The sequence below is a fragment of the Phyllostomus discolor genome, chromosome 15 (assembly GCF_004126475.2).
Source record: "Phyllostomus discolor isolate MPI-MPIP mPhyDis1 chromosome 15, mPhyDis1.pri.v3, whole genome shotgun sequence".
Lineage (NCBI taxonomy): Eukaryota > Metazoa > Chordata > Mammalia > Chiroptera > Phyllostomidae > Phyllostomus > Phyllostomus discolor.
This window is the reverse complement of record NC_040917.2, coordinates 10,328,844-10,356,493: the sequence shown is the minus strand read 5'-3', so window position 1 is coordinate 10,356,493 and position 27,650 is coordinate 10,328,844. Positions and strand designations below refer to the sequence as shown.

The window sequence follows — 27,650 nt, the reverse complement described above, 5'->3', positions numbered from 1 at the left end:
GAAGCAAGTATTATTAGAAAAAATATAAATGATATTTGGCTATTTATATATTTATAGAATGTAAAGGTATTTCCAGTTTAAATAGTATTTCGAATACCAAAGAATAAAAAACTCAGTGGAAGGACCATCCTATTTCAGTTTTGTAAAATAATTCTTTAGACAGAAGATTTTCAGAGCATATTACTTGAAATGGCAATGATCAGCAATTGAGGTCTAAAGAATGCGGTTTCATTTTACAACTCCCTAATTCCATAGGGCCACCCGCCCACGAAGCATGGCCGGGGCCAGGGGCCGGAGCTGGGACTGGGCGGGAGCCGGGGCCCAGCGGAGCCGGTTCCTTCTTTCGGGTCCGTCAGCTGCATTTGCTTTAAGCATCAGACTGCCTGGCAGCCCCGCAGGCTTCCACTCCCCGTAGTTGAGAAAAGGCTTTCTGAGTCATGTGCTTTTTCTAGGGATACAGGGCTCTCAGAATTATTAGCTACAGGGAGAGGGTACAAGTCAAAACTCATTCAGTGCATTCCAGGGTGCTCAGATGGAGGGAACAGGTGCCTGCACTCCCAGCTGAAGAAAAACGTAGAGGGCGCCTCCCAGCCCCGCCGCTGCCTCTGACTAAGCAGACCCGGGGATCAGCATCACTACCGCGGAGAAACGAGGCAGCCTCGGAGGGACCTGGAAACCTCTGTATTCACCCCTAGCCGAGCCGAGTGCATGAACGCCACTCCTTCCCTCCGCAGTGGTGGTTTACAGAGATACAGACCTGCCATCTAGCGGCGAAGAAGAAAAATAGCAAGGTGAATTGCATGGAAAAGAAAGTCGTGATTTTATTTTTAAAACAGTAGTGAAGCACATCAAAGGATAGTAAAAGTTCAAAATGCGTAGGGGAACTAATGAGTCTCTTTGCCTCTAAAATGTATTTTGATACCTGATTCTTATAAGCGGTACAGTTGAAATGTAATATAATAACTTTTAAAATAAACTTCTTATCTCATCCACCTGGCAGGTTCGGCATGAGACAGGATTAAAGAGGGTAATTGTCCAATTACCCATGTGAAAGTGTAGTTTTTATCATAGTGGAGAGAACATGATGTATAAAACCAAACAGAACTATGTTCAAATCCTCCCTCCTACCCTTTATCTATTTTGTAGAAATCAAGCAAGTTAACTTCTATAAACATGATTTTCTTCATCGGGTAAATATAAATGATAATAGTTACCTGAAAGAATTGTCATAAGAATTGCTAAATGTAATAAGATGGGGTATACAGTAGATTGGTCATTGATTTTCATTTCCTGCATCACTTGTGTGGCCAGTTACTCTCACAAAACACGCACGTCACCTAAGAAAGAACTGGCCCATAAAATAAACTTATGACCAAGGGGCCAATAACTCCAAAAGTAGATAATGTCGTTGTTGAGTGCTTAACCTCAGTTAAGCACTTGCTTACAAATATTTTACCCCTCAATTCACTCATTGTATTTCCTGGCTTCTGGCCACTTCGGTGACAGCAAGAAAAGGAGGTACGATGCTTAAATCAATCGATTTGAACCTTTGGTGTCTACGCTGTAACATCAAATTTTTAAAATCACTCAGCTCCTGGAGTTTTCTGCTTATTACAATATATTTGGCCATGGGTCACAGCTCAACAAAAACAGGAAGTCACTACAGTTTTATACACATGGAGATATATATATAAGTATCATATTACAGCTGGAATCTTAATGTATAGAGCAATGTTGTATATGTTTTATCGTTATTGATAGTACAGATTGCTTGTCCAGGTTTTCTTTGGCACTATCATAAATGAGTTCTGTCCAGAAAAAGCCCAGCCATTGTTAATATAATGAGGACGGTTTGCGTGACATCCATGTAACCTGGCAGCCAAGGAGAGTGGACTGGAATGCACATGTGTGAACAAGGACGACTTCACTGTACCAGTCAGTGGGGGCGGTAGATGCTGTTGAGTGAGCACGTGCACTGTGTAGCCATCACATTCAAAATGTGACTGAGTGAGTAGAGCCACGGATCTGCATCCGATTTTGCACTAAGCTTGAACATTCCTCCACAGAACTTACTCAGTGATTCAAAAGGCCACAGCTATGGGCAACTGGTGATTGGCAGCTTCATCACTATTACAGGTTCTCCCAATAACGATTCCTGCAGAGTTTTTTGGTGAAACATCCAATCACCTAGGTGATTCAGCCCGTCTACAGTCCAGATTTGGTGCCCTGTGATTTCTGGCTTTTCCCAAAGCTCAAATCACCTTTGAAAGGGAAGAGATTTCAGACCATCAGTGAGATTCAGGAAAATATGATGGGGCAGCTGACGGTAATTTGGAGAACTCTGTGAGGTCCCAAGGTGCCTACTTTGAAGGGGACTGGGGCATCATTGTCCTACATACAATGTTTCTTGAATCTTGTATCTTCATCAATAAATGTCTCTATTTCTGCCCTGGCTGGCATAGCTCAGTGGATTGAGCTTGGGCTGTGAATCAGTGTCACAGGTTCAATTCCCAGTCAGGGCACATGCCTGGGTTGCAGGCCACGGCCCCCGGCAACTGCACATTGATGTTTCTCTCTCTCTCTCTCTCTCTATCTCCCTCCCTTCCCTCTCTAGAAATAAATAAATAAATAAATAAATAAATAAAGTCTCTATTTCTCATAGCGCATGGTTGGATACTTTCTGGACAAACCTCATGCAACAAAGAATTTAGTAATATATGCCTTGGAAATAAGAATTTAGAAGCATCTAATACAGGATCTCAAATCACAATTTAGTTGTGCCCCCCCCACCAAAAACTTTTTAAGCTGAAAAACAATTATATTTTGAGGGCACTACTTTTCCTCATTATTTCAAACTTTATTTCTCTTTACCTCTTTTTCTTTCTTCATCTTCTTCACATCGGCTAATCACTACAAGGCCAACTAAATAACCATCAGCCGAGTCCACCACATGACAACAAAAAAGGGAAAAAACACTGGGAAAACCTGTTTTATGACACTATGCTTTAGGATATCTTTCCTCTTACAATAATGGTTTAACCTAGTTTTTGAAAAGCAACAGTGAACTACAACATGAACTTCCTGGCCCCGATGTTATATTCTTAGCTATCCTCCAGGGGGAGCACTACCTTCATGTATGATTCAGGACTGCTTTTTTTTTTTTTTTTTTTTTTTTTAAGGGAAATCATTTTATACTTGGAAAATTCTCAAAACTTGTGAGATTCTTTAATTTTACAGAGCAGAACACTTTGCCCCAAAGAGCCTGTTACATTGCACATGCTAACTACATACAGAACTTAGCCTAGAACTCAGGCATGAGTGTTCTTGTTTCCCACTCAAGAGAATAGACACTCTTCTTACTTAGTAATTCTTTATAATTTCTAACCCTAAGTTACTTTCAAAAGCATACTTGGGAGAATGTATAAATAAAAATTTTTAAATGGTTCTATGTCCAAAAGAGCAATTGCTATCCACAATTATTATTCTATATAAGCATTTCCTTTCTCAAAGATTTTTTTTTTTTTAGTCTTAAGTCCTTTCTGGTACAAGGAAAAAAAACATAAAATGTGTCTTTTTAGTAACAGAAAAAAAGTTACCATTAAAATTAAGCAGACGCTTGCTACTGTTTCATCTACCAAAGCAACTTAAGAATATTATTTGATTTTAGAAAACCTCTGATGGACTTTTTTAAAAGTCACACCCACGTGAATATGAGTCAGGTCAAGCCCATGTCCACAGGCCGGCTCCTGGAGGGGCCACCGTGCCCTGTAGGACCCAGATGTTGGAGGCCCGGCTCTGGCTGGATAGAGAATGATGCAGCTTCTGCAAAGCTTGTTCTCAGTTCCACTTCAAGGCTGATTTTCTGCGCAAAGTCTAAATGAAGAAAACACCCCTTCTTGCCAGGCTGAATCCCCCGGCAGACTGAGTGAACCAAGCAAGTGCAGCCTGGCTAGCTGGACAGATAAAAAGAAGCCAGGGCCTGTCACAATTTTAAAACAAACAAGAGAGAAAGGGATTTGACATCCTAATAAGATCTTCTTACCTGCTGAACAGCGTCTGAACAGTTTTTCAGAGTTTCCGAAACAGCAGGTTGGGATTCTGGGTTGGAAAGGAAGATGACAGTCAATATATTAAAGAACAAATGTTCCACTCTCTTCAATCAGAAAACAAAATGAACTAAAATCTTTAACCATAAGTACCCAAAACACCCAGTTTATCTTCCAATTGTACTTTTCGTATGTATAGTGAGAATAGGACCGATTTTCAATATACGAAACACATATGAGATCTATCCAGGAAAAGTCCGGCCATTGTTAAAATAACAAGAACAGTTTGGGTGACACTGATGTAGCCTGGCAGCCAAGGGGAGTGAACCGGAATGTGCATGCGTGAATAATGATGACTTCACTGTACCAGTCAGTGGGGGTGGTAGACACTGTAGAGTGAGCATGTGTACCATGTGGCCATTGCATTCAAAATGACTGTGCAAGGAGAGCAACAAATCTGCATCAAATTTTGCATTAAGCTTGAACATTCCTCCACAGAAACTATTCAGATGATTCAGAAGACCACAGCTGTGGGCAACTAGTGATTGACAGCTTCATCTCGACAACACGCTCCCCATGCATCACGTCTCATGCAGAGTTTTTTGATGAAAGGTCAAATCACCCAGATGACTCAGCCCCGCTACCACCCCGATTTGGTGCCCTGCAAATTCTGGCTTTTCCTAAAACTAAAATCACCTTTGAAAGGGAAGAGATTTCAGATCGTCAAAGAGATTCAGGAAAATACAATGGGCACTATATGGTGATTGGGAGGACTGTGTGAGGTCCTACCTTGAAGGGGATGGAGGTGTCATTGTCCTATGTACAGTGTTTTTGTATCTTGTATCTTCTTCAACGAATGTCTCTATTTGTCATATTACATGGCTGGGCATCTTCTGGACAAGACTCGTATATGGTGACCACCACTCATGTCATTAGTTACTTTTAGAATTGGAATAGGCCTGTGCCCTTCTTGACACATAATCATAATTACTTTTCTCAACGGCTAGTTTCTATTTTGTGCCAGAAAAATACTTGCTAAGAAATTCACCTTTTAGATTATTCACTTAGCTGAGTCTGCACAATGATGGAACACAGCTCACCAATCTTGAGGGATGGGATCTTGGGTGGCTTATATGATTATTGACAAATTACCTTCCGATTTCAGTGAGGGATGATGAACACTGTCACCAAGAGGCATTGAGTAATAAGGGATTTTGATCCTCTGGCCCATCCCTCTGGGATTTATGAGACTGCCAATACTTCATGCTGAAAACCTAAGGGATAGGGTTTTCTTTGTAAGCTAGGGGGCACTTTCTTCCTCATTGTATCCCCTGCTTCTAGAATAGGACCCGGCACACAGTAGGTGTTTACAATAAGAGTATTGTAGGAGGGAACAAAAGAAGTGATCAAGAGGATGACCCAACCATGAAAGTGGGTGCCACCACAAAGAGTGGGTGACGTGAGGAGGGAGGAGAGGGAATTTGATAACAGACAACGTAGATACCACTTGCCATTAGCTACTCCCTGCCCCTCGGCTAAGGGTACGCCGTTTAGAAGAAATCATTGAGAATAGCATGAATTAATCACCAACGGATGTCACTGTGGTGATAGAGTATCAACAAGTAGCCTTGAAACACAACCATCTTCCCAATACTACATTCCACTGAGTTCATCCCAACGGACCTCTTCTCTCTTAGCTCACAGATCTGTACTCTGACCTTAACACCCCAGTTAGCCAATTTCCAATGAATATCTTCACCAACAAAGCAAGTCAACAGTTAGTATTAAAGCAAACTCTGGAACACTTTTGTTTTCTGCTCTTAGGCATCACCAACCCCCCACTCCCCAAAGACTACAGACCCAAGATGAGATTCTGGGGCTTTGCATCGACGGAGAAAATTCTCTTACTCTTTTCGCTATTTAGATAGAACTGGTAGAAGACAAATAGTTGTTCACTTTACAAATGCATACATTTCCTAGGTTTTTTCTATAGTCCCAGACATGACTGCCTGCCCCAAAAAGCAAACTTCTGGGCTCTGACAGTACATAAGAATGTGTGCCGTTTACCTGGACAGTCAGCTACTGAGATGCATCAGCCAGTATTCTGAACACTACACCTGAACTCTCAGTTCATTTGATGGTGAGCAGAATTGAATTAATTCTCCCATCCCGATCCCTTCCACTAGGCTTTTTATCCCCTTGAATCAGTGTGTTACCACATCTAAGGGAAATGTATCAAGATACTCTCTTCAAACCCCCAAGCTGAGATGCAGGCGTTTGGAGGGTGCAGGATTGGAGATGAACAAGACGCACAGGATAACTGCACTAAAAACCACGGAACGATGACAGAGAACAGTGAGGAGCAGAAGGAGAAATGATTGTGAAGAAGGAAGATGACAGAGAATAAACGTGAGAAGGAGCGAGAAAGGGAGGGCGCAGGGGAGAGCCGGGGAGGGAGGAGCCCGAGAAGGCGAGCACGGTGTGTGCAGAGAGACAGCACGTGGAGCACAGGGCAAGTAAACTGCCTTCTGTTTTGTCTTCTCCTTTTCTCTCTCTCTGTTTCTGTGTTTACAACTTTTTACTTTTTCATGTAAGAGTAGCTGGTATGGACCCTTATACTAGGTATATGAGTGACCCAACATTTTTCTGTTTTACCGTGTGATCACCCCACTATTTCTGGCAATCATCTGTCGCTGCGTAAGTTCATCACGATATTATGGACTAAATTCCCCTTCCCACCCATCTCTTCACGCCCTCCCTTTTGGTAACCACCCCTTTGGTCTCTGTTTCTATGAGTCTGTGCTTGCTTTGCTTGTTTTGTCTTGTTTTCCACATATAAGTGAAACCATATGGTAATTGTCTTTCTCTGTCTGACATTTCATTTAGTATGATACCCTCTAGGTCCATCCATGGTGTTGCAAATGGCAAGATTTCATTCTTTTTCACTGCTGCACAGTATTCCACTCTGAACACATAGCACATCTTTATCCATTTGCCAGTGGTGAACACTCGCTTGCTTCCGTATGTTGGCTGCAGTAAATAATGCTGCAATGAGCACGGGGGTACATATATCTTTTCAAATTAGTGGTCTCGTTTCCTTGGGTAAATACCCAGAAGTGGGATTGCTGGATCACACGGTATATCTAGTTGTAGTTTTTGGAGGAATTGCTGGCCACTGAGCTGGCTCCAGTCAAACAGGCCCTTGGCAGGTGTACTTGAGAAATCCGCTCAGTGCAAACATCCTCCTTAGAACGATCACTCCTGATCCAAACTCGGTGGCACGTGGCACCAGCACTGCCCTCCCAGGACCCAGGGTGCATTGGGGAACCACCTTCTACTCTGTTCTGGGCCTGCCAGACCATCCCCATGAAATATTCATCCACTGGGGCGCTTGTGTTTACAGAGGAACCGGTGAGCGCTCTCTCAAGGGCACGTTGAAAACTGCCAACTGCGCTCACTCTTCTTAAGAATGAGAAACCAGACTGTTTTTTAGAAAACATTACTTTGAAGCACAGTTGGGGAAAGAACATTCCAGACAAATTTTTAAAGGTTCCATTCCGTTCAAGTTAGCTCACAAAATCCAAGCATAACCTAAAATCTGGTCTTCTCGCAATTCCAAATACATTTCAGAAATGATCCGTCATCACAAAATAAGATTATGGTTCATAAAACAAAATGCACTTGGGGGAATTTTACATTTGCAGAGAGAGGATAGCAAAAAAAAATTAGTAAGCTATGTCCCTCTGCTTTGACTGAAAAATAATTCAAATAGACCCTTTAACATACACAAAATAGTCCTTCCAAAAGTGAATTAAGTAGTTTCTAACACTCGCAGTTTCAGTTAAAATGCACTAATCTATAGCCTTATTAAATTAAAGCTTCTTTAATGGTATACATCAACTCTACTTAAATGTAGTCAATTTAATTGAAAGATAATTCATTAAACTTCATTTAAATGGCATGACTTATGCTTAGCTGCCTCACGGATGGTAGATGTTCTTACTTCTAGTACACCGGGTCCTTCCACAAGTGAGGGCAGGGCTGAACATGTAAGCTTCCTAAAAGGGCCAGCGCTCTGCTCTGCGTATGGACTATTGCACAGTGCAGACCTGCCCCTTATTACCAACAAAAATATCTACACACACACTTACCTCTCATATGTACGGGGGAAATGGAGGCAGATTTCCCAAAAAAATAAAAACAAAAAAGAAAATGGAGACTGACATATAGGAGACCCAGTCAAGCTGTTCTGGTACATTTACCGCTCGGTCAAGAGCGATGTCCAGACACAGAACGCTCTGGAGCCCTCCCCCGGCCCCTCGTGGAACTTCTGCGTGGTCTCAGCTGAACGAGTGTTAAAGTAGTTGGACCTCACCTGGGCGTGAGCCGATGACACTGTGTTTGCACTACACCGCACGGAATCCCTTTTCTTAGGGCCCACCAGAAACACCTCTTTACAATAGGAGAGGCCACAACAGTGCTTCTCTGAGAGACTGTTGCTCTCAGTCTCGTGGGTGCAGGAGATGATACAGAATTAATGGTTCCCACTTCACCTTCTTCTCTAAATCTGAGGGGTACGTTTCCAACCACCTTTGAAAACGGCAGGTCCCCCTGGCTGGCGTAGCTCAGTGGATTGAGCGCGGGCTGCGAACCAAAGTGTCACAAGTTCGATTCCCAGTCAGGGCACATGCCTGGGTTGCAGGCCATGACTCCCAGCAACCGCACATTGATGTTTCTCTCTCTCTCTCTCTATCTCCCTCCCTTCCCTCTCTAAAAATAAATAAATAAAATCTTTAAAAAAAAAGGAAACGGCAGGTCTTTCTGAAATACATTTCAATGTGTTAGCTAACCTCAGCTTCCTTTTATTGTTCCAGCCGAAATTCCTTTCCGTTTGATCTGTTTTCATGTGTAATCCTTTCCACACCTTAGATATTTATAAGCGGCTCCAACCTTTTTTTTTTTTTTTTTTTGGAGCAAAGTTGGGTTCCAGTTCTTTCAGCCAGCATGTAAATATACTTTTTAGAATTTTTACACAAATAGATTCTGCCATGCTTCTGCCGGCTCTCTGTCCATATATTTTTCTCCAGAATTTCCTGTGCCCAAATTGCCTTTCTCAAAAATCATTCCTACGTTCACTCTCTTGGCCATTCATATTTTCAAAGCAAGATAAGGGATGCAATTTCCCAAAGATGCAGCAAGAATAATCAAGTCCCTGCTCACATCTGGACATCTAGCTCTTGTTCTCCATAAATTTGAAAACTAAAGTGAATCATTTCTTTGATTTTGTGTAAAGCTATTGAATAACCTTTGAAACTTAGTTTTGAGCCTCTAAAATGTTCCACAGGATGCCTCAGAGAGTTTGTATTGGACGCACAAAACTCTCCCTAAAATGTTTGTATTCATGTGCTGAAGAGATAATTTATTACTTAGGTCTTTTTCAAAAGAAATGTTCATTTATTCACTCAAATGTTTAAGTATATTCTATGTGTCCAAAGGTGTGGAAATGTTGGAATCTACAAAGACGGCAGATAGGGATAAGCAGACAAACTACAACACATAAAAATTCAAATAATAGAGATATTAGTAATATACAGATATAATGCTGTGAGACTCCAGAAAAAAGGACAATCCTGGGGGAGGGTTGCATTGTACAAATAAAGGTAACTGGAGAGAAAAGATGAAGAGGAAACAAGACACATGAAAAGGATTTCTTCTTAGGAACGGTTTCTGCCACCAGTTTTTGGAGCATGTCGCGCCCTTATTTCCTGTCCAGCTAGCCTTAACCTTCCAGGCGGCATTCTATACTCTACAGAAGGTCGATTTTAACACCCCGGGCTCTTCTGTGGAGACAAGGCCCGCTGTAGGGGATCAGGATGGGAGGGGAAGATGCACGGGAACCTGCAGCCCTCCTGTGCTCACCAGCGGGAGGACCCCAAGGCCTCGCCTTGGCCTCTGCACTGCAGATGCCTGCAGAGGAGGGCCGGTACCTCGGTCAATAGGAGGAGGAGAAGAAAAGCCTCTTTCACAGAAGGAATCATGAAAAAATTAAAGCGAGATCTACAAGAAAAGCAGAAGAGGCAGCACCACGAATCTGAATTAGCTGGACATGCGAAATAGTAAACACTATTAGGACGAGCTAGATAACCTCCCCCCCCCAAAAAAAAAGGCTAAAATAAAAGTTCCCCACTTTCTAAAATAGAACTGCTAGTCTTTCCTCTTTGAAAAAAATGATTGGACTCTTTCACTTTACATGAACACGGAAAGGGTCTCCCTGTCACACACAGTGGCAGTGTCAACCATGACGTCGCCACACAACAGTGTGCAGCAAGAAGTTGTTAAGTGCACTGCCCAGCAGGGTATCTAGTAATAAATAAATGTTAGCAAAGTTTGCAATGGGTATATTTTTTTAAAAGCCGTAGGCTCTAGACAAGTTTTTCACTGTATTATAAACATTCTCGCTCTTACAACTGGCTGGGCGGTGTGGCCCCCCCAGAGTGAGAACGCCCCACGGGGTCACAGCAGGAAACGTGCAGACAGCGCCACAAGCACATGGAACAAAGAACGGTCTATCGCTGCTGCCATTGGTGACGGACCAGCTGGAGTGAAACAAGGCACCGTGGGGAATTATTGTTACTTACCTCCATCGTCCTCTTCAAGAACGCATATTTTAAAAGGAGGCAAATTATTACGTTAAATATGATTTGCTCTGGCATTTTACAAACTACATCCAACAATGATAAAAATTAGATGGCAAACTTCCTAGTATCAATTCCAACAATCATCATTCACCAAACTAGAATTCCGATGACCCCTGATTAACTTTCAAACACAGTTTCACAGGTGTTTTTTAAATGCCCTAAAATTTTAGATGATAATATAAATGTTTCAGTTGGAAAAGTTGAGAAAGATAGACACCCCAGGGAAGAGGAAATGAAGATATCAGCCTAACCAGTGATGTAAAACACAAGACAGGAACCACTATTAAAAGAACTCTCAGGGCAACTGATCAATCCTACTACAGCCATGTGCCACTTAACCACAGGGACACATTCTGAGAAACACGTGGTTAAGTGCTTTCATCGTTGTGCTATCACAGAGAGAACTACACAAACCCAGGTGGCACAGCCCACTGCACGCCTAGGCTGTGTGGTCCAGGCTACTGCTCGCAGGTTACGAGCCCATAAAGCACGTCACCGCACAAAACAACACAAGGTTAAATCAGGCACGAGAGAAAACAATGCATTCAAGACGCACAGTCACGGGAGATGCACGAGACTGCAGCCAGTGTAACTCAGCACACTGCTTCACAGCAAAGATGTTTCCTGTAAGTAGAAAAAAGCACATAAATAATGACAAGGGGCTTCGGCATCATGGCCGACAGAGAAGACTCCACTGTTTCTCCCCTTACATTTACAATAAGTCAGACAACTATCACTCAACCAAGGACCCTGTATCCAACACACAAGTGTGTCAGGAAGATGCACGCATCAGGACGTCTGAGGAGGGCCTATTGGGACAAGCAGAGAAGTGGGGTGAGACCAGGGATGGCGGCCACAGATGGGTTTAGGAGACTACCCGGGCAGTAGTGACGGAAGCTGAGCTGCAGCCCCCACTCTGTAGCCTCCACCATAAGAGGGGCAGAAGCAGTTTTACTCCTGGAAAGGTGACTGCCCACACCACCTCCCTATCCTGGCAGGACCAGGGGGAGCTGGCTGGGAAGCTGTAAACAACCAGCAGTGTCTTCCACAGCCATGACAGGAAGGGGTGGAGCCACAGACAGCAGTCTTGCCTCCTCCACCCACAACACACCCCAAAGAGCCTAGTCAAGTCAAAACCACCACAGGAAATGGAGGCAGCTCTCTTGGAACTGCAACACCAGTTCTCCACCCTGCACCCAACTCTGCCACCATAATCAAGGTCACTGGTCACAAAAGGGACACCAATCATCCCAGGGGTTATGTGGCACTTTCCCTCACTGAAGCGATGCAGCTCCACCACAAACCCAGAGGCACAAAGAGCCCAGGTAAGAGAAAACAAAAAAAAATGCACTACAACACTATTTAATGAAAAGCAGAAGAAAGTACCCTACCTATCAACCTGCTGATTCGTTGAGAGCAAAACGGTAGATAAACCAGAAGTCAGTATCTCAAATGCATGGACAAGTAGACAATCCATCAGACACCATGAACAAGCAAGGTAGCTTTGGAACACAGAAATGAAATGAAGTCTCCAGAAACCAAAGTCATGGAAGACCAACTGAAAAGACAGAGAATTCAAAATCGCAGTTATGAAGAAACTTAAAAACTTAAACATATATTGAATATAAGAAAACTCAGAAAGGCAGTTCAAAGAGCTCAGGAATAAAATTAATGAACATAGAGAGTACTTACAGGTACTGAAAATATAAAAATGAAAGAAATTCTGGAGCTGAAGAGCTCAATAAGTGCCATGAGGGATGCTTTGGAGAGCACTGGGAATAAAGAAGTCCAAATGCAAGAGAGAATTAGCGAACTTGAAGACAGAAATACAGAAATGACCCAAGAGAAAGAAGAGAGAGAATAGAACTAAATGAAAAAAAACACTGTGAGAACTATCTGACTACATTAGAAAGAGCAACCTAAGGATGGTAGGTATACCAGAAGTAGAAAACAGGGAAAAGAGAACCGAGAACCTACTCAAAATAATAATTGATTAGAACTTTCCAAGCCTACCATATGACCTAGCAATTCCTCTTCTGAGTATCCACCCAACAATTTGAAGACACTAACTGATGAAGATACACGCACCCCTGTGTTCAGTGAAGCATTATTTACAATAGCCAAAATAATGGAAACAACCCAAACATAATTCAGTGGATGACTGGATGAAGATGCAGTACGCAGATACAATGGAATACTACTCAGCCGTTAAAAAGGTGAGGTGTTCTCATTTGTGACAACATGGATGGATCTTGAGGTTACTTTGCTAAGTGAAATGAGTCAGACAAAAGAGAACAAAAACTGTACGATTTCATTCATATGTGGGGTATTAAACAAAAAGCAACAAAATAAATTTTTACAAAAATCTCACAGATACAGACAATAGAAGGGTGGTTACCAGAGGGGGACAGGGTGGGGCCAGGACAAAACGCACAAAGAGGGTCAAGTATATGGTGACAGAAGACCAGACGTCAGGCGGCGAGCGCACAAGGGACTCTGCAGACATATCATAAAGTCGTGCACCTGAAATTTATGTGTCACCCCAATCAAATTAATAGAAAATTAAATAACTAAATGATGATAAATAGTATAGTGCGGTAGCAAACAGAAACTCATAACAGTTGTTATGCTCAAGTACGGTGTACTGTACACAACTGTACGGGCTGTACTTGGACACAGGAGGTGGCACAACAGGTTCGCTTCCGCCACCATCGCCGCCCACAAGTGGTAACGCAAGGGCTGCATGGCAGCTTTCTCACGGCTACAGCATCACTCTGGGATGGGAACCTCTCAATCCTACCGCTCTACACGTGGTCCGTCATTGACTGAAACATCACCATATGCACAACTGTATATCAACACCTAGCCACTTCCTACTGGGAATTAATTTTTAATGTAAACCAATAGAGCAGTGTATTTAATGGGATCAGTGCTTTCAGTTCTGTGCTTTTCCTTCTGAAACGAAATGTGCCTTCAGGTGCTGCATTTGTCTTCAGGTGTTAAGTTAGAATCCCCTCATCTCCGAAGACCTGTGCATAAGGAAGTCTGTCTTGGCCCTCGATCGATTCCACTCTGTGTTAAGACACTCAGAGCCAATGTCTCCTACATCCTGTCTCTCACACGGTGTCGCTGTTGGGAGCTACAGTTCCCCAGGTGAACACTGAGTCTCGGGGGGCGGCTGCAGCTGCACGCCGGGGATCTCCCCCTTCAGTAGACACAGCAGTAACCGGACAGCTCCAGGGTCCCGACCCCCAGAATGAATTCCGACTCAGCAGCCTGGACGGTGGAGCATGAGAATTTTCTGTTTCACAAGCCTCCTGGGGATGTCCCCTGTCACCTGCAGATGATGATCTGAGAAATACCTTGAAGAGAAACGCAAACTCACTACCACCCAGGGAGCACACCATCACATGCCGTCACACGCTGTCACACACGGTCAGAACGTCCACGGTCGCCAGGGGGCCTACCTGTTTCAGCATGCTCGGGCCTGCGTTCTTCGCCAGGCACGTCGGGTGGTGGCCGGACAGACGGGGCTCGCCTGGGGAACTGCCCTTCCGTGTCGTCCAGCGAGTGCGTGGGCTGACTCACGGCAGCCCAGGTGTAAAGTTGATCTTGCTGCATTTAAAAATAAAGAAAAGTGTAAAGCCATTAATGCGATCACAGACATGACGTCGTCTTGACGGATACATGGCGACATCATTTCTCACGTAAATATATGTGTGTAATGTGTGGGTACGGGGGCGGTTTACAGTCGGGAGGACGTGACACAGAGTTTATTCTTGTATTATTTACTCATTATTGTATTATGTATGTGTATTACAACTGTAAACCTACTTCTGCCCACCCCAGTATATATATAAAACACTAAATCCTATTCAGTACACAGTTTTAACACACATTCTTTCACATGGTCATTCCATTTCTTAACCAGGCTTGTCTCAACTTCTTTTTCACGGAGAAATGGAAATGTTTCTTTGGAAGTACAGACACCACGTGGGCCCGCAGGGAACTATGAAATCCGAGTATCCAGACACTTCACAGGAGAGCTTCTTGGACGGGCCTCTTTCATCCATTTGAACATGCTGTCCCTTTAAAATCTGTTTAAACACTTCAGGCAAAGTCCAAGGACACGCTGTCCTTGGGCATCCCAGGACAGAACCACTTCCTGGCCTTCCTTCCACACAAAAGGCCCAGGAAACCCACCTATCTGGGGTGCAGACTGGGGACTGTCTGGGAGGGAAACCATGAAGAAGGAAACGAGGCTGCCAAGACCGAAAGAACTGGACGGCGATCTGCTGGCCGAGCAAGGCCCTCGCAGCCGCAGACCGGCAGGGTCTGGGCAGAGCGAGGAGTCTGGGCAGTGCACCTACTGCCAAGGCGCGGAGTGGAAATCTCACGGAGGAGGCTGCTCTGAGGCCCTGGAAAGGCCTTGGAAAACTGCTCATTCAGATTCCAGAGTGAATAACATGTTCCCTGATAGGACGAGTGCTCTCAATCCAGAATGCCATGAGAGCAGCGGGGTTTCCTGCCTGGGCGCTCACCGTCACTGCACTTTGCACCCAACGAACCCTGCAGCATGGCCTCAACTGTCCGGGCACGGCTCTCTCTCTCTGGCATCTCTGTCGCTGTTTAACATTTAGGGAATGCCTCTGGTATTTTCCCCAAGTGGTGTATACAAGCTCCTTGCCACCAGTTACCATGTCCTGTATCCCCTTGTTGTCTTTAGGGTATTATGACAGACACACAGTGAGTAGTGAAGAACTAACTATAAGAGTCAAGGTCAATAAAAGTGGTCTTTTAACAAATCAAATCGTAGCTTTGTATCTCAGTTCAAACTGAGACGTGTTTCCCATAGCAACACGCCACTCCCTTAAATTCTGAAGGCCTTCCCTGGCTGGCGTAGCTCAGTGAATTGAGCGCGGGCTGCAAACCAAAGTGTTGCGGGTTCAATTCTCAGTAAGGGCACATGCCTGGGTTGCAGGCCATGGCCCCCAGCAACCACACATTAATGTCTCTCTCCCTCTCTCTCTTTCTCTCTCTCTCTCTCTCTCTTTCTCCCTCCCTTCCCTCCCTAAAAATAAATAAATAAAATCTTTAAGAAAAAAAAATTCTGAAGGCCTGTTTTGACTTTGTTTGAAGTGGCCAATTTATTCCTGTTAAAAAAACAAATACAGGCTTTCTGCAAAGGCATACAGGGAGATTTAAAATCACAATGTCAGCCCTGGCTGGTGTGGCTCAGTGGATTGAGTGCCAGCCTGCGAACCAAAAGGTCTGTGGTTCGATTCTCAGTCAGGGCACATGCATGGGTTGCAGGCCAGGCCCCCAGGAGGGGGCTTATGAGAGGCAACCGATTGATGTACCTCTGGCACATCAATGTTCTCTCCTTCCCTTCCCCTCTCTCTAAAATAAATAAAATCTTTTTAAAAAATCACAACTTAAAATTGGCGTAAACAAACCACAAAATAAAAAGAAAACATGTTACTTTCAACAAGTATTCTCTCATCTTTATCAACTGAGTTATAAATAATAATCCCTCAAATAACTCAGCACTGCAGTATGCAAACACTTATTCTCAAGGGCCCACTAGAAAACACTAACGCTCACAGTTAGGCATTCTGAGAGCTCTTCACTGAGACTGTTACAGCCAGGGGGAGGGTCTGGGTACCACCTGCAGGCATTTAACGTCCTTCTGAGAGTGCTATCCGCAAGAACATTCCACAGCCCGTTGGTCTGTGCGATAAAACAAAGTCACAACTACTCCCTGACAGGACTGTTGCCCTGCTCTTGGCCGTTCCTATGACGGACTCATCAGTGAATGGAGACGGGATGTGCATACTCATGGGAATAAATCTCAGCTGGGGTTTCCCACTTCCCAGTAAGCAGCCAGAACTGCCCCAGCTCAGAGGCCAGGGAATCTACATTTGAGGGGTAAAATATAGTAACTATATCCCAGACGACCCAAGAAGCTCAACCTCCCATCAAACCTCAAAAGTTTGCCTGAGGGAAAAAATGGGTTTTTTTTAAAAAAATGCCTAAAAGCATGCAGTTCACCCATTTCTTTACAGATACTCTGAAATCTACCCCCAGAATGCACAGGGAAAAACCTGTGGCCACCAGCAGAGGGCTCTTTACCGCCACCTGCTGATCCTGGCCTGGAACTGCTTCAACTGAATTGTGCTTGGCTGGGACCTGAAGGAAGACCAGAAGATGACCTAGGAGCCCTGAAGGAGGACTGCTGAAAACCTCCCGCCCACTACACAGTGTTGGGGTGGCAGAAGGCTAGTTTATTTCTGACTTTAGAACATCCAAGCTTCATCTGAAGAATTAAAGACTTAGATGGCATTTTGAGTTTATTTGTGCTTTTCTGAGTCCTTAGGGACCGTTGTCTTTGCTTTGGGATTTGTCTATCAGAAAATCTGAAATGAGTATATGGCCCACCTGCCGTGGGTTTGGGGGTTCTAGGATAATGTCTTCCACTGGCCACATTCCTGGCTCTGTTTTACGATCCAGCTCAGTTTGGTTTCCTTTGCCAAATCTAAACAGCCTTCCCACATGCATTTTAGTTGGATACGGCAAACTGATTCCACAATTTATATTGAAAGGACTTAAAATGGCCATGATAATCTTTTTTAAAAAAATTGCAGTAAAAAACAACCCCTGGCTGGCGTAGCTCAGTGGATTGAGCAGTGCAGGCTGCAAACCAAAGGTTGGCAGGTTCGATTCCCAGTCAGGGCACATGCCTGGGTTGCAGGCCACGGCCCCCAGCAACCGCACATTGATGTTTCTCTCTCTCTCTCTTTCTTCCTCCCTTCCCCACTCTAAAAATAAATAAATAAATCTTTTTAAAAATTCAAAAGCTATTAGCATTTAACATAATTTTTAAAAATGCAGTAAAAATGCTCAAACTATCCAGATACTAAGTCGTACTACAGGGACTACTAACGAAGCACTCCCATTTCTGTGCAACGATACACTAACGCACAGTGGGATAAAGACCCACCACCAGGCTCTCACCTCCAGAGACAAAATGCGACCTTCATCTGACATACGTTCAACTTCTCTCTTTCCTCTGGTTATCTTTATAGAGGATGTTATTAGCCACGCTTTCAGTACTATTGATCCAAATACTGATGAAATCAGCTGGGGAAAAATTATCACGTGGGTTCTCTTTGCCATGCACCACAAACACAGGGCTTGGTTGGGGAATTTTGGGTAATTACAGAAGAATGAGAAAAAGAATTAAGAATCCAAAGGATAATAAGACATACAATATTAAATACACAAATGTGCCATTAATTAGCTCGGTTCTCAAGAGATGTTAGTCTGGATTGAAACCCATAAGTTATCAATATTTGGCCTATGATTTCCTCAACTAGATGGTGTAAGAGAATGTGGGCAAATGGGGTGCATTAGGGGTTCAGAAGAAAGTTAAGTAATAATTCACCAGTTACTGACGGGTGCGCTGGTCACACAGTGCCCTCACGGGACAGCTGGCCCGGACCGTGGGGACATCCTCTCAGTAGACAGATCAAATGTGGTCATGAGACAGAGGTGCAGTTATGTGATTTTTAAAAGTATTTGACCTACATTTACAAGTCCATTTCTGTTCAATTTGACACCTTATTCCTCAAGTCTAAAATGTCTCTTTCCTCATGACACATTAGGGAGAAATACATCTGAACAACCTTGTTGGTGGCATTGAGAAAAATATCATTAAGTAACATTGATAATGCTCTGAACATCATACCTAAGGAAGGCCAGCTGACTACACAAGGTCACAGCAAATGTAGGAAAAGAAAGCCAGGTTTCCCCTACATCCCACTAAACATATATGCTTTCCTTTAATATGGAGCTTATACTCTCAGACCTTAAAAACCACATTTTTTAAAATCAAAGCTGAATATCATTTGGCCGTATTAAATTTTTAAGACATTTTCTAGCATTATCCAGATGAAAGAATAGAAGAGGTAGAATCTTGAAGCAATTAAGAGGATACTTTTGAAGTTTTAAAAGTTAGTTCAGTCCCAGGCCCTGGCTAGCATAGCTCAGTGGATTGAGCACAGGCTGCAACCAAAGTGTCGCAGGTTCGATTCCCAGTCGAACATGCCTGGGTTGCAGGCCATGACCCCCAGCCACCGCACATTGATGTTCTCTCTCTCTCTATCTCCCTCCTTTCCCTCTCTAAAAATAAATAAATAAATAAAAATCTTAAAAAAAAGTTAGTTCAGTCCCTACTTGCTGGTCTTAGGTTTGAACAAGTCATCTCCCTGAACCACGGCTTTCCCTCTGTGACATGGAAGACGAGGTAATTTCTGAAATCCCAGTGTCTCCGGCTCTAGTAAGGGTTCGATAATAGCACCACCCACAGTTACTAACAATAGTAGATATTATACTAATGCACTACTTTCACATTCAGGAGGACTGTCTATTATAACTCTTCAGGAAAAGATAAAAATAAATCATACAGTGTAACAGTGCAAAAGCTATTACTGCAGTGAAGGAAAGCATGAAGCTCATGCCTGGTGGACTAAGACGGCACCACATGAATGAAGCGACCCCCTCCCACAGATTACTCACTGCCCCCACACACGCTTCAGTTCTCAGGGCCAATTCACTGTGAGTGGCTGCTTCACGCTGGATACACTGGGAAGTGTGACCCAGCCATCCACCTTCCCACAGCCTCAGAAGACGACCATCCTATAAAGGACTGGCTTTATAAAGTACAGCAGCGTAAGGGAAAACAAAGTTTGACCTGGTAAACAATGCACAGTGTTAGGTAAGTCTTCAGTTTTATTACAGTCGATAGTTACGTGTCTTCTAGCGTGAAAAAAGTATTTTCAGCTTTCATTTTCTAGAAGTCAGCAAGTACAATAAGAGTAAACACTCTTGGAATTCTCACCACAAGGATAAGTTTATTTGTTTTTATTGTATATCTGTAAGATGATGGTTGTTAATGAAAGCTATTGTGGTAATCATTGCAAATATATGTAAATCTAACCATCATGTTGTACGCCTTAAACTCACACAGTGATGTCTGTCAATTATTTCCCCATGGAACTGGAAAAGTGAAACGTTTTTTAAAAGAGTAAGTAAACTTAAATTGAAAATATCTATTGTTCTGCCACTTTTTCGAAAGCTGTACAAAAGCCTCCTTGAGTACAAAACTAAATATTTTGGTTTTTTTCTAAATCTTATTTTCCTTCTCATTTCCCCTGGATATGATTTACTCAGATCATTAACAGTTGCCTCTATAATCTGACCCATATATCACTTGCTCCGTGGTTCCTAATAACTTGCAGATGCTCCCAGTTTCGTCTTCTCGGTCAAAACATGTTGCTTTGTCTTCTTTGGATGAAGGTTCTGACAAACCTCTTCTATTTGCTCCCCGCGAACGTGGATTAGTTCTCTCACCATCCTGGGGCTGGCTCCAGCCTGCTGCTGCTGCTGCTGAAAGGGTTAAAAAAATAATGTCCCTGCTTTGAAGCAGTTCATGGTCTCTGCTCAGAGACTTAGCTGTATCCATTACTGGGACGCGTCTCCTGACTCAGCACCTCGCCAGCACGTCTCTTGCAAATGCAGCTGCTGCAACATGGGTGAACTAAAAGGAAACTCCCCTGGAGAGCTTGTGTCTTCCATGAATCCATAATCAATACATTGAAGGTAATCAATACAGGAAAGTATCCTAAAATAAAATTGCAGTGATGCTTTGGATATCAAAACAGACGGTTTTTGATCTGCCTCAAAGTAGCTGAATGTTTCCTTCTCGCCGCCGGCCTCCTTTCAGCGATGTACATTCATAAAAGTCCGAAGTTGTAGCCACTATTTAAGAAAGGCACCCGATTCGGTTTGACGTGCCTGCATCCAGATGGTCAGCATTTTTTATATTATAACGTAGCTTAAGGAATTCCCTTTATGGACTGATTGTTCATCAAAATATGTGCGAGGACGAATGAAAATTACCCGATAAAAACACCTCCCGAGTGTGACGTCAGCCATCTGGGGGCATGAGAAGACCTCAGGCTCCTCCCCTCCGAGGTCCAACAAGATGGGCCAGCTGCCATTCATCACAGGGTTCTCTGCTCATCGCGCAAACAGCCTGCGAGATCTGCGCATGGAGACCTCTGAGTTGTGGCGTGCCCGAGCAAAATGGGCACCCAGAAGGGGCGGGAAGAACAGAGATGGAGGCCGCACGCAAGCCTCCCAGTGCTCACCGTGGCCCCAGACTACAGGAAAGTGTCAAGGTGTCGGGGAGCGCCTCCACTGGGCTAACCGGACAGGCAAAGGCAGTGACCCAGGCCGGGTGGCCAGCACACAGTGAGGCTGGGCCGAGAGTCTGCGGGTACCGGAGCTCGCCCACCCCATCTTCCCGTGCCCCTGCCGAACAAAAGAATCCTCATATGATAGATGTAGAAAGGGCTTCAAAACTTCCCAGCCTACGTCAATCAGAAGCTCATTGTGACTAATCCCATTGGAGAGAAAGAGCTGTGGACACGCAAACCCGCTTCCCCCTGCCCACCCCTTCACCGGCCGTCTTGGCGCCACCTGGCAGAGGCAGCTGGATCGGTTCAGACAGCGTGGCTCTGCTGGTGGCTTCTGGCTGCAGGAAGGCAGCACCGCAAATGCACAGGCCAGGGAGCTCAGAGGCTGCCCCTTCCAACTCACCGGGGTGGTGGCCTCCAGACTGAGGCCACCGGGTTGTAAAGGGGATGGTCCCCTCCTCAGCCGATACAGGGCATTTTTCACAGCCAAGCGATGCCACCCTACAGAGATGCCAGCAGCCCCAGGAGTGCAGGTAAGAGAAAATAAAAACTCGTGCTTGGGCACCACCTCCTGGAAAGTGAAAGACCTCTACTAATCCACCTGCTAGAGTAAAGTGTCAAACACTTAGAAAACAAGACTTTCTCCCTGCAAATGCCCAGGCAGAGAAATACTCCATCAAAAACAGTAGATAACCAAGGTAACAAGGGAATTCAGAAAACAAAATGAAAACTCTCCCGAGAATAAACTGAAGGACATGGAAGATTTCATTTATAAGACAGAGTATTCAAGATTGCAGTTCTGAAAAAACCTCAGTGGGGTTCAAGAAAACTCAGGAAAGCAATTCAACAAGCTCAAAAACAGAAACAACAAACATTAAGGAGTACTTCACCAAAACGATTGAAAGTACAAAAAAGAGACACATCCTGAAGCTGAAAAACGCAATAAACGTGATACTAGTGAGCTTGGGAAACAGAGCAACCGGACGAAGGAAAGAACTGGGGATAGTAGAGACAGAAATCTAGCCCTGACCTGTGTGGCTCCACTGACTGCGTGCTGTTCCACCAAGCCAAAGGTCGCCGGTTCGATTCCCGGTCAGGGCACGTGCCTGGGTCGACTGAGGGCTCCATCCCTGGTCGGAGCATAATGAGAGGCAACCAGCCAATGTTTCCCTTTCACATCGATGTTTCTGCCCCTCTCTTTCTCTCTCCACTTCCCTCTCTCTAAGAATAAATCAATAAAATCTTTTTTTGAAGAAGGAGAAATCTAGAAATGACTCAGGCAGAAGAAGAGAGACCATTGAGAATTTTCAAAAAAGAAAGAAAGAACTCTACGAGAACTTCCCTACGCCATCAGAGAGAGCGGTATAAGAACAGTGAGTCTACAAGACAAAACAGAGCAGAAGGGAGCAGGCAGCTTTATCCACACAAATAACCAACAAAACCTCCACAAACCCATGGAAGGACCTGGATCCTGACATCCGAGAAGCTAACAGAATACCCAATCATCTCGACCCAAAAAGGCCTTCTCCAAAGCACGTTGTTAAAGCCGTCAAAAATGAATGACAGAGAAGTCTCCAGGCAGCTGGGAAAGAGACGACAGTAGCCTGTAAACAAAACCCCATTAGAGTCTCACTGGATTTTTTTTTTTTTTTTTCAGGAGAAACCCCACAAGCTAGAGGAGAGTCGAATAAAATCTTCAAATTATTGAAAGAGAGAAATCACCAGCCAAGAGTAATAGATCCAGCAAAGTTGCCCTTCAGATAGGAAGAGATAAAGGTTTTTCCAGACTATAGAGGCTGAGGGGATTGATTGCCACAAGCCTATGTTGTAAGAAATGACCAAGGGTGCTCTTCTGCCTGAAACAAAGGGACAAAAGGATACAAAAATGTGATCAAGACAACGGACAGACAGAAGCAGGAAAGGGCAACTCTTGTTAAAAATAGGACATGAGCTCTGGCTGGTGTGGCATAGTGGACTGAGCACCGGCCTGTGAACCAAAGGGTCGCCGGTTCGATTCCAGTCAGGGCACATGCCTGGGTTGCAGGCCACAGCCCCCAGCAACCACACATTGATGTTTCTCTCTCTCCCTATCTCCTTCCCTTCCCTCTCTAAAAATAAATAAAATCTTAAAGAAAAAAAAGAAATATCTTCAATAACATGATGGGAATGGAAATGGGATCATAAAGGAAAAAACTAGTGGTAGAAAAGTGGAAGCAACTTTTTTCAAAAATTTTGCAAGAAGAGTTAGTTCATATTGAGGAAGTTCCCGTAAAACTGCAAACTTCCCGGTAAAATCAGAAAGGGTCCCAGCTCGGGGTGAGTAGGCTGGACGGCTGCCATTGCGGAAAAGAAGTGAGGCGTCTGCAAGGGGGAGGGGCCCATGAGGCAGTGGGGCAGGAAAGAGGAGGCAGGCGGCTCAGGCTGGGCCTCCTAAAGGTTCCGTGGGCCCTAGCTGAGTGGTTCGGTTGGTTGGAGCGTGGTTCTGTGCACTAAAAGGTTGCAAAAGTTTGTGGGTTCGATCCCAGATCAGAGCATGTACCTAGGCTGCAGGTTCAATCGCTGGCCAGGGAACCTATAGTAGGCAACCAATAGACCAATCAATGTCTTCCTTTCTCTCTCTCCCCCCGCCCCTTCTCTCTCTAAAAGCAATAAACATATCCTCGGATGAAATTTTTAAAAAACTCAGTAGACCTCATGGTGACTGTTCTGTGGCTCCCTCTGGTGATTGCTGAGGCCAATCGAGGAGAAGAGGAGGGGTGAGGAGTAAGGCAGAAACCCCAGAAAGTCCAAAGGCTGAAAAACGACCCGACAGCAGCAAGCTTATCTCTACACAGATCTGCAGAGGAAAGCAGACAGCGTTCCAGAAAAAGAAGTCCCTAAATCGATGCTCTAGCGGGACGTTAGTTTCCAGGGGTGCTATGCGTGCCTGACCCTCCGCTCACACCGGAAGCAGGCACAGGACACAGGGCCATTGTGCTGAGGACCCCAGTCACATGGGAGCAGGCCCGGAGGAGAGGAGTTGCAGAAAGTTACCGCACGACATCACTGCTGGAACCCACACCCACCCACCCTGGCTCCTGCACTATGGGATTAGAAGATCCTAAGGGAACAGCAACAAAGGAGTGGATTTCAAAAACAATGGTCGGATGAAAGAAGGCCAAGTGTGAGTTAAGGAAAGAAGTAAAAGAAATATGTTGAGGTGGGGTGAACTTGTTTTTTAAAATGAGCTCATTGGATTCAGCAGGCTGGAGAAGAGCACGCACCTTCAGTCTGGGCCTGGAGAAGAGAGGGAGTCAGGTCCCACTTAGATGAAGCGGGGACAGGTTGTGAACTGTAAGCCAGAGCCCCTGGCGACAAGAGCCACGGGAAGGAAGGAGTGCTGAGAGCAGGGCGAACCCGGGCCCCTGTCACGTTCGAAAGTCCGTCGGCCCCAGGGTCGGCACTGCACAGCTCTGCTGGTGAGCCCCAGATTTACACTCAGTAGCAATGCACTCTTAAAACCAGACACCAACAGAGCTCAAGCCGAGGGGGACAGTATCTGAATGCCCATACAGAAGCTCCCCCAACCAGAAGGAAGTCCGGCAATAGACGGCATCCAGGACTCTGCAGGACCCCCTCCGTCCGAGTCCGGACCAGAGCTTAGATTTCCTCCAAGGCATCCCCTCCTTCCAAATCCAGACCAGAGCTTACATTTCCCCCAAGGCGTTAGCTAAAGGTGAGGTTTGATCATTTGCTCCAGAAAAACACATACAGAGCACATGTATTACAGCTGCCTATTGAGTCTCTTCCCACAGGAAGAGAAGCTAAAATAAAGGCTCGGCCTTAAAATTTGTCACCAAGCGCCAGCAGCACAGACGGAAGCCGGAAGGAAGGAGAGGATCTATCATGAGCTCTGCTGCTCACAGACTCAAGAGGCTCTTGGGGGGGTGTCCAACCTTTTGGCGTCTCTGGGCCACCCTAGAAGAAGCAGAGTTGTCCTGGGCCACACATTAAATACACTGCAACATGTCATCACAAAAAAAAATCTTGCAATGGTTTAAGTAAATTTACAGTTTTGCATTGGGCCACATTCACAGCCACCCTGGGCCGCATGAGGTCCACACGGCAGGCTGGGCAGCCCTGGAGGGTGCTCAGGGGGGAAGCTGACTCAGTAACCAGTACAGTGTGCTGCCGCAGTGGCTACAGCTATTGCCAGCACCACCGGCATCAAGGCCCGCCTTCACAAACAGCGCCTGGGTCTGCAGAACTCAAATACAACTCAACAAAATAAAGCAGTGACTCCGGACAAGCCATTTCTAACGACCAAGCACTTATACTAAAGTAACAATTGGGACTTAGAAAACCAACAAATGTATCCACACTGTATCCATGTATAGTCCCAGCGGGAAGACAGTTTACTAGCTGCCTTGTTTCAACTACACACTGCTTTTTTTCTGAAGCGATTGACAAAGGAAAGGCTCCTGGTAGTATTTTTTTTTGCCTTTGCCCTTGGCCATGTGTGGGATATGCTGACATCCCAAGATGCCTGTACTCACAGCCTGTAAGGATCATTCTAAAACAGACTCAAAGACCTCTGCCTAACAGGCCACAACGGTTCAAGAGCAGGCATTTCGGAGGTCGACAGTAGATGGGAACCTTCTCTGCTAATTACAATGTCCGGTCTCCCCTCTCTCTAAATAGACACCCTAATGCTTCCCAGGGGTGTTATAAAAATCAAGTAAAATTTCAAATCCTTAGCAAAGTAAGGACTCAAAAAGTGGTTGACTATTGTTATGCAAATGGTCATTAGAGAGCCCTGAGTTGCACTTCTTTGTACCGGGGAGGCTGCATAATTAGTAACAGAGTTGGAAACAGAATCCGTTCTCATCAACCAAGCTCAGTACTCCTTAGCCAGGGTTTTAGTCTCAAACTATCATTCAATCTCAAATGGACCTAAGGAAAGCCGTGAATCAGCAAAGGGTCTGAGCAAGGCGTGCCTTTCTTGTGCTTTGCTTGGTCTTGTTTTGTAAAATGTTCCTGGAGCTTATGAGACACTGCTGCTTGTCACAGCTACGGAGAACATGGGGTTTACTGAGGACTTGTTTCATCGACGGCCGTTTTCCTCCTGGGGGCAGAAGAGACTGTGTTCCATCAGCACTTATGTGTCGGCGTCGGCTTGATTACATGGAGGGGACAGTGGCGTGTACATTGTAGCTGTGAACTTGAACTTGTAGCCCATCCTACCTACAAGCATTCCATGACCTTTATGTCTTGCAGACACTTCTTTATAACATTTTGTGCAAATCCTTAAAGTAAAGAAATATTTCAATGAGATTTATTTTTTTAGCTAAAGGAGATCATTGTTTAGCCAATTAGCTTAATGAAAAATCTCTATAAGGGAAGTTGTGTTCTTTTAACCTAAAACTCAAGGGAGTTACCAAAAGCTTTAACTAAATGCTGTCAGAAATGTCCAAGAAAATCCTTTAACTTTATCTATACCAGCATTTTAAAACGTTTTGATTATTTTCTCTAATACAATTGTAACCTTAACTATGTATGTATTTGTCTTCATGTGTACTCAAAGAAATAAACCAAAGTGCTATTTTCTTGAACATTAGCTTTTCTTCCATTTCTCTTGGATTTTAAAAAATTTCTAAGTGAAAATTACAGGTGGCCAATAGACATACGAAAAGGCGCTCATCATCACTAATCATCAGAGAATGCAAATTACAATCACAGTGAGCTGGCACCTCACACCTGCTGGAATGACATCGTCAATAAATCAGCAAACCAAGTGCTGGCGAAAAGGGAAACCCTGGGGCCCTGTGGTGGGAGTGAAGGCTGGTGCAGCCGCTGTGGAAACAGCATGGAATTACTTCAAAAATTAAAAATGGAACTGCCTTATGACCCAGCAATTGCACTTCTGGGTATTTATCTGAAGAAACCTGAAACACTGATTGGAAGGAATACGAGCCCCCCCATATTCGCTGCAGTGATACCTACAATCGCCAAGATCTGGAAGCAGCCCACGTGCCCGTGAGTAGGTGAGCAGACACAAATGCCGCGGTTCATTCACACAACGGAACACCCCTCAGCTGTAAAAAAAAGTTTCTTAAAGAAGGAAATCTTACCTTTTGTGACAGCATAGCTCCACCTGGACAATATTACGCTAAGTGAAATAAGCCAGTGAGAGAAAGACATACACCGTATGATTTCACTTATTGGTGGAATCTCATGAACAAGATAAGCTAACAAAACAGAAACAGGCTCGTAGGTACAGAGAGGGGTTGGGGAGCTGCGTGAAAAGGGTGAAGGGATTCAGAAAAAAAAAAAACAGCACCTCATAGACAGACAACAGGCTGGTGGTGGCCAGAGGGAAGGGGGGCTGCACGGTGGTGGGGGGAGATGTGGCCTGGGTGGGAGCACAGAAGCTCGGGGTGCGGATGACGAGCTACGGAACTGGACTCCTGAGACCTGTAGGATGCTGTTGCCCAACGTCCCTGCTGTAAGTTCCATAAAAATAATTTTTTTAAGTAAAAAGCATTACAATGGATTTTGTGTTGTTGGAATTGTCTTCCACACCACTCTGTAAACTAGGAAGGAAATTAATACGACTCCAGAGGATTTTCCTTCCCTAATTTAAAGTAACCAGCAGAGGGCAGAGCGAA

General features: G+C 44.5%; 1 protein-coding gene across 1 annotated transcript in view; it reads right to left on the bottom strand.

Moving 5' to 3' along the window:
* The window catches only part of FMN2 (formin 2), a 272,338-nt gene that overhangs the window by 202,470 nt on the left and 42,218 nt on the right, over positions 1-27,650 (bottom strand). The window contains 2 exon segments of the mRNA XM_036016163.1: positions 4,043-4,098; positions 14,212-14,359. Coding sequence (XP_035872056.1) covers positions 4,043-4,098; positions 14,212-14,359 — 204 coding nt within the window.